The 8,172-nt window shown below is 34.1% G+C and overlaps 1 protein-coding gene and 1 non-coding gene across 2 annotated transcripts; both read right to left on the bottom strand.

Moving 5' to 3' along the window:
* Positions 1 to 3,568, bottom strand: nrm (nurim). The gene is made up of 4 exons (XM_056479998.1): positions 3,363 to 3,568; positions 2,316 to 2,509; positions 1,025 to 1,201; positions 1 to 802 (listed from the first exon to the last, which is right to left on the bottom strand). Exons 1-4 carry the CDS (start codon positions 3,511 to 3,513, stop codon positions 497 to 499), a joined length of 828 nt encoding a protein of 275 aa, XP_056335973.1. The 5' UTR covers positions 3,514 to 3,568; the 3' UTR covers positions 1 to 496.
* trnak-cuu (transfer RNA lysine (anticodon CUU)) lies at positions 2,561 to 2,633 on the bottom strand. The gene has a single exon. It is a non-coding gene; the product is annotated as a tRNA-Lys (tRNA).
* Positions 3,569 to 8,172: the final 4,604 nt, after the last annotated feature.

Raw genomic sequence — 8,172 nt, 5'->3', positions numbered from 1 at the left:
GCTAATTACATTTTTGAATACTATTTAGGATGGATGGTATGCAAATTTGGACACAGCGAACATTGTTTTGCACACACTATAGTAGAGAAGTATGAGATTTCAGACGCACTGACTTTCGATATTGCATGTCCGCCATGTTTGTAGTTTGATAACAGTTTTTACCCACATTTGTAGTTCTAATCAAATTAACGGTATAAAATAAATTTATTAGCAACAATATTAGCAGTTAGCGTTAGCACAAATGTGAACTTCGAATTTGTACCAGAAATAGTTGACCATCCAGGTAACTTTGCAATAATTTCAACATACTATGATTTGGAACTCGCTAATTCTTTTTTCGAATACTATTTAGGATGGATAGTATGCAAATTTGGACGCAGCATTATTGTTATTCACATACTATAGTAAAGAATCATGCAATCGCAGATGCACCGTATGACTTTTAAACACAGCATACTGACTTAAAAGCATTTGCTGACTCCTGCATTACCGTCGTTCACTCAAGTTTATTGTTGTCATTTGTCTGCTCACTGCCCTCTAGTGGTGTGGAGAAGAGCTGGAGTTTGTTGCGCAGCTGGTGCCGCAGGTAAGCGCAGTCCTGTTTGTCCAGCGAGTGCGCCAAGATCAGATACACTGTCAGGAACACGGCCAGCAGGAGTCGGTCCAGCGGGAAGGAGGGCAGGAGCCACAGCACCGTCAGCAGCTCCACACACACCGGATGACGGAGGTGAGAGTATAGCCGCTGCGCTCGCTCAGACTTGAGCAGCAGAGGGTCACCCAGACCCAAACACTCATAATACACCTGAGAAACACACACACACACACACTTTTAAAGGTGTTTTTTTTATATGTTAGTGTCAGTATATTAGTCTTAAGGCCCATTCACACCAACCACGATAAAGATAAATATAAGATAAATATATTTCTGTCCAGTCAGACCCGATAAATAAATATAAATGAAATTAGATGCTTTAATTGAAGTGTTTTGTACTTGTAAATGTCTGGATTGTCGATGCATGTGTACCTGTTTGATGCCAAGTAGCTCTGGATAGTCAAAGATAAGCAGGATGCTGCAGATTATGGCCCAGCATAGAAAGTGTACTATAAAACAGATGAGCGGGAACCAGATTTCCCAGGGTGCACTGCTCACTGACCACAGGCAGGGGGCGCTGGTGATTGGGCGCCAATATTGCATTAATATCTGCACACAAGATTACAGTATGAGCAGAATATAGCACTGACTAATTTACATGCATGATTTGTGTTTAAATGATGAGTGGCATGCAGAGGTATTTGATTATGAGGGCTAATTAGGGATCACAGTGTCAGATTTGTTTTGATTTGGGGCTGCAAAGTCTTGTTGGAGGTTTATGAAAAATGTATAAATGTAAGAAAATAAAAAAGTAGGATTCAATTTTATGATTTTGGATTTAATTATATTTTATAATAAAACAAAGATCACATTTTAAACAATACATTTTTATTAATTAATTAATTTAATAAATGAAGCAAAATACATTAGTTTTAATAACATTTAATTTATTATTTAAAATAAATGCATGGTTTTTTAATTAATAAAAGATAAATAATACTAAAATTGTTACAATAATAAAATAGTTTTAAATCTATATTTTAAATAAATAATCGCTATAATAAATTTGCATAAAATAGTTTGAATCTATTTCTTGTTAATTATAATAATAAATTATGAATTTATATATTAAGTTAATAAATTAAACAAAATACATTATTTTAAAATCACATATAATCTATTATTTTAAAAAAATGCATGCTTTTTAATTAATAAAAGGTAAATAAACTACAATTGTGCAATTTAAAAAATGGTTGGAATTCTTTTAAATATAATTATATAAATAATCTCTATAATAAACTTAGAAGAAATCATTTGAAATCAGAGAAACTAATATAAATAAATATAATTTGTAAATTAATAACACATCCAAGTGCAATACCATAGTGAGTAAAATGCAAAAAAATATTTTAGATATAATTTTAGTATTCTTTTCACTGTATTAATTCAGGAGTTTAAGAAGAAACTTCATTTTTATTTTATGTTAATTTTTCTATTTAATTTCTTAAATTATAAATCCGCAAATGCTACATAAGTACACATTTATAAGTTAATATAATTTTAATTAAATATAATATCTAAAAAACAACTATAGTTAGGTCATGTAACAGTATAGTACTGCCTTAAAAATGATTGTTACATGCCACTTTACATTTACTTCTATATTACAGCATCTCTCAAATAATTACTTATAAATGTTTAAATGATGCACATGCAGAATTACCTGCAGTGCAGCGGCGGTGGTGAAACAATACACAGATCTGCTCAAAATCCCAAACACACTCTGACAGACTCTTTTCACTGGAGTCCAGGCCAGCAGACTGTGCTGAAGGCTAAAGACGACCAGAAGGAGAACATCCACAGCCACTGCCTTCTGAACCACCCCATCACGCAGAGCCACAGACCAGGGAACAGAGTCTGGGAGAAAGAAATTTAAGATACACACAGAAAATACAATGAAAAACTTTGCGCCCAACGTGGGGCTCGAACCCACGACCCTGAGATTAAGAGTCTCATGCTCTACCGACTGAGCTAGCCGGGCGCGTCATATCAGACTAAGCGATAGGTGGTCACTTAAAGGAGAAACAACAACACGTGTACATGCAAATACTTCGTATTGTTAAATTAACATTACAAAATAATACTCCAAAACTAATTATTCAAATCTATAATCAATCTCTTTACTGTTATTAGTCAGTTCAAACTGTAAGCTAACATTAGCGTAACTTCCTACGACACTTTTACATTGAAGTTATATTAAAACGATTGACAGGAACGTTTCACAAATTATTTAACTGCAAATTAAAACTGCAAAATAATAATTAAGTAATATAAATCTACAATTAATTTAACTTTATTCGTCAGATCAAGCTAATTACGTTATTTTATCATGACTTCATACAACACGTTTACATTTTACATCCAAAGCTAACAAAATAAAAGTTTAATAACTCAGTCAATCAAACTCAGTAATCAGCGAATATACATGTAATTAATCTTATTTGTTTTTAAAAATCCGATCAAACGAATCCAAAGACTATAGAACTTTGCTGTAATCTACTGTACGAACAAACTAAACACTTAAAACTACTCAAAATGTTATTATAACACATTTAAGACCATTCTAAATTAAAATCTCTCTCTAATAACAATAATAATAATAATGATGATAATGATGTAAGTGTGCAAGCGTTTATTAACAGCATGTCTAGTTGCTCTGTAAACTCTGTCAGTAACTTGTAGGCTAGTTTGGCTGTTTTCTGGATCTCACCTCGACACAGAGGCGCGGCTCCGCTCAGGTTATGATTGATGGCACGAAACGACACGAAACGGACAAAATCTGCGCCGGTAACAAACACGAACACGAAGGTGATCAAAGCAGAAACGCAGAGAAAACCGTCGCGAAAAGTTACCGACGCCATGACAATATTTATATTTTCAAACCGACAGCAACGATACTTCCGGAAGAGGCGGCTGCTGTGACGCGTGATTACCGCATGGTGGGAGTGTTGCACGGTTTTCAATTTAGTGCAAGTGACTTTAGTCAATGTAAACAATCAGTGAAGGTATTTGATTATAAATGCTAATAATTACGAATTACAGTGTCAGATTTTTTTATTTGGGGCTAAAAAAGTTTTATGAAAAACTTATAAGTGGAAAAATTATTAATTAATTAATTAATTATTATAATTAAGGCATTTCTGTGTGGAGTTTGCTGGTTCTCCCCGCGTTCACGTGGGTTTCCGGGTCCGGGTCCATAGTGAATAAGTGTGAATGGATGTTTCCCATAGAAAGGAAGGGCATCCGCTGCGTAAAACATATGCTGGATAAGTTGGTGGTTCATTCCGCCGTGGTAATCCCTGATTAATAAAGGGACTAAGCCGAAAAGAAAATGAATGAACATCCTATGTATGAATTTATATATTAAATAATTTAAAAAAATTAACAAAATACATTCATTTTAATTACATGTAATCTATTATTTAAAATAGATGTAAGCTTTTTGAATTAATAAAAGATTAATTATACTAAAATTGTGAAATTTTTGTATTCTTTTCACAGATTTTATTTAGGAAATATTGAGTTATTTGTTTTGTTTTTAATTTAAAAAATGACACCCGTATCCTCCTTGAGTCCATAGCAAATAAATAAACAAAATATTAAATCCCGCATATAAAAATCCCCTAATTTATTTATGAAATGATAAATGCACAAAAGCTACAAAACTACATATGGTAAAATGACTAAATAATAATGAAATAGAATTATAACTAATTATAATATCTAAATAGGGCGTCACGGTGGCACAGTGGGTAGCACAATCGCCTCACAACAAGAAGGTTGCAGGTTAGAGTCAGTTGGTGTTTCTGTGTGGAGTTTGCATGTTCTCCACGTGTTGGTGTGGGTTTCCTCCGGGTGCTCTGGTTTCCCCCACAGTCCAAACACATGCGCTATAGGGGAATTGATCAACTAAATTGACCGTTGTGTGTGTGTGTGTGTGTGTGTGTGTGTGTGTGTATGCAAGAGGGTGTTGGGTTGTGGCTGGAAGGGCATCCGCTGTGTAAAAAATATGCTTGATAAGTTGTCGGTTCATTCCGCTGTGGCGCCCCCTGATTAATAAAGGGACTTGAAAATGAATAAATTATTAATTAATAACGATATGTTTTATATTTAGAACACTGCTAAAAACATTATTATTATTATAATAATGACTAAACACATTCATTCACAAATCTCTTTTCACTAACCAGGTGTAATAAAAACAGAAGGCAAAAATACAGGTGTAATAAGTAAAAGTATGCAAACTCACATGGTGAAGGCTGAGTCTGTTGTCCAGACCTTCTTATTGGTTTAGTATATTAGCATGTAGGTTAAAGCTTTAATGTTGGGTAGGAGGAGGAGTCCTGATGACGCTTCACCAATGAAGATGTTCAGGAACTGATATAATTATGAATCAAGTTTTTTCAATCATATATGATATCTTATCTTCTTTATTTCTCTGTGAACTGATGAGTGGTAAAGTCTGATGTGAGATCAGTGTTTTATCACACAGCTGATCAGAAAGCACAATTATTTGTCCTTTAATGTTTTATTATTGTCTGTTGTTTGCCTTGAGAGAAACTGCTTTAATGCAAAGAAGCAGGAAGCATTTGAGGTAAAAACCTCAAACATCCTGCTCACACATAAACATCTTTATATACGTAACAGTTTATCTGTAAATACACACTGTTAAGTGGATTACTTCACCATAACTGTAGTATTATTGCTGTTATGCTTTCTCTAGCTCTCTAGTTGTAGTTATACTCAGTGAATTTAGCATTCATAGTGATTGTTTTGGTTTTTCTGCACCAATATTTTTTCTTACGTCTTAACCTATGTGGTCAGATCAGACGTCTGCTGCTTTGCTTGAGAAGCTTTAGCACTGGTAAGTTTGTGCACGCGAGGCTGCCTTGGCACGCAATCGGGTATTTTTTTTTTGTTGGGTTTTTTTGCACTGCAAAACAGTTTTTTTACTTTGAGTTTGTGTCTTGGTTCAGTCTAAACATAAAAATATATGTTTATGTATATGTAATATGTAAAACAATCTTAATCAAGAAGCATTTTTAGACAAGTGATGAATATTGTCCTGTTTGCAGAAATAATGAGTCAAAATAAAGTGAGTTTTTCATTAAAACATGCTAAATAATCTGACGATGGTGGAAGCAGAATAATCTTGTTTTTTCTTTGTGATATGAGATTATTTATCTTCCCCCATTGGCAGATTATTTAGCTTGCTTAACGGAAGAACTCATTTATCATAACTCACTCACATATTATATGTATAGCATGGTGTAAAGCAGAGGTAGGCAAGTCCTAGTCCTTCAGAATGTTTAAAATATGGTAAACTGGGCCAGCTAGCAGAGTCTGCAGTGGTGTTTACATTCACTAGACATTCTCAGTGTGACCAATATTAGTGTTTGCTTGGATTTTTCCAGTCTACAAAAGAAGTAAACAGGCATGCTGATGTACTGCAACAATGCATCCATATGAAAATATACTAGTAATTTATAGTATGAGCCACTGTATAGACACGGTGGCTTATTGGTTAGCACTGTGGCCTCACAGCAAGAAGGTCGCTGGTTCGAGTCCTGGCTGGTTCAGTTGGCATTTCTGTGTTGAGTTTGCATGTTCTGCATGGGTTTATTAAAAATATCTTAAAGTCTTAAGTAAAGTCTTTTGCTGCTAATTTATATAATATGAATTATAATTGGGCGACACGGTGGCACAGTGGGTAGCATAATCGCCTCATAGCAAGTTGGTCACTGGTTTGAGTCCCAGCTGGGTCAGTTGGTGTTTCTGTGTGGAGTTTGCATGTTCTCCCCGTGTTGGCGTGGGTTTCCTCCGGGTGCTCCGGTTTCCCCCACAGTCCAAACACATGCGCTATAGGGGAATCGATCAACTAAACTGGCCCTTGCGTATGTGTGTGAATGCAGGAGGGTATGGGTGTTTCCCAGTGTTGAGTTGCAGCTGGAAGGGCATCCGCTGCGTAAAGCATATGCTGAATTAGTTGGCAGTTCATTCCGCTGTGAATGGCGACCCCTGATTAATAAAGGGACTAAGCCAAAAAAGTGAATGAATGAATGAACAAACCTTTATTCTGTCATGAACACTCTCGGGATTTAGTATGGTAATTAGTATTTATATATTTTATTTTTATTTATATTCTATATTTATAAGAAAAAGAATGAATGAATTAGAATTATTTACATTATTGAGAACTATCAATCATATAAAACAACCCATTTTTTTATTTCTAATATATATATATATATATATATATATATATATATATATATATATATGATCACCTCACAATAAGAAAGTCACTAGTTCGAGTCCCGGCTGGGTCAGTTGGTGTTTCTGTGTGGAGTTTGCATGTTCTCCCCGTGTTGATGTGGGTTTCCTCCGGGTGCTCCGGTTTCCCCCACAGTCCAAACACATGTGCTATATATGACCTAAATTGACCATAGTGTATGAGTGTGTGTGAGAATGAGTGTTTATGGGTGTTTCCCAGCACTGGGTTGCAGCTGGAAAGAAGAATGAATGAAAAAATTTAATTCAATATAAAATACAGATAAAAATGTTTCTTAACTTAAAGTGCTTTTATTTGTTTTTACACAATGAATACACCAAAGTGCAAAGCAGATTATACTGTTTACTGTATGAAATGATAGATTTCTATAGATGTAAAAAACACTTTCAACACATTAGGACTGAAATTAGTTTTAAAGTTACATTATATACAGTCTCTCTATATATACATCGTAAAAATGATAATACAAAAAGTCATGAAAACATTTAAATCAGTTAATCAAGTTTCATCTACATTTGTTTAATCAATATTTTTAGTCTGTTTGACTGGTGCAAGTTGATTGATGAAGATGATTAGAGTTCATTTGATTCAACTAATTCATTTTAGGCTGCAAGATTTAGTTTTAATGTGAGAAATGTATATGGCTGATATTATTAAAACACTTGGCATATTTAAGAGGTTTCAATTGTTTTGCTGAATTAGCCTTTACAATCTCCAATAGATAAATATCTATTGAAAGTCATTTTTTATATAATTAAAGTCATTTTTAGGCTCTAAACCATAAAATGGAGGGAGATTTAGATCATTTTCCTTACTAAAAACAAGCACGGCCTACAGCATTTCACAGAATTCAGAGGAAGCATTTAGCTTTAGTTTCAAAAGACATGAAATAGCATTAGTATTTTAAGTAGCAGAAAATATACTGACATTATTTGTCAGTAGATGTGCCGCTGTAATTAATGCAAAAGCTTGATATAACAAGCATTACAGTTAAAAGCGAATAAAAACAGTAGGACTTCATCTGATATTTGTTTTGTTCAGAGCGACATCTGCTTGATTCATGAACGTCAGGAAATTAAATCATATTTCAGAGGCAAGAAAGCTCCCTATTTTCAGATCTGTCAAGTGTTCTGATAATACTTACATGTGTCATGCTTCATATGTTTCAAATAATTTTCTCATTTTTTGGAACCATATGGATGTATAATGATGATATGCTAGTAACCAT

Source organism: Danio aesculapii, chromosome 19 (genome assembly GCF_903798145.1).
Source record: "Danio aesculapii chromosome 19, fDanAes4.1, whole genome shotgun sequence".
Taxonomy (NCBI): Eukaryota; Metazoa; Chordata; class Actinopteri; order Cypriniformes; family Danionidae; genus Danio; species Danio aesculapii.
Note: the sequence above shows the minus strand (reverse complement) of the source record. Positions and strands in the feature narration are given on the sequence as shown.

What these genes read in the sequence shown, in the direction of transcription:
- nrm (XM_056479998.1), bottom strand. Translation starts at nt 3,513, where the DNA reads ATGGCGTCGGTAACTTTTCGCGACGGTTTTCTCTGCGTTTCTGCTTTG. An exon ending in AGCCGCGCCTCTGTGTCGAG is followed by an intron (nt 2,510 to 3,362) that starts GTGAGATCCAGA and finishes TCTTTCTCCCAG; the next exon opens with ACTCTGTTCCCTGGTCTGTG. An exon ending in AGCTACTTGGCATCAAACAG is followed by an intron (nt 803 to 1,024) that starts GTACACATGCAT and finishes TGTGTTTCTCAG; the next exon opens with GTGTATTATGAGTGTTTGGG.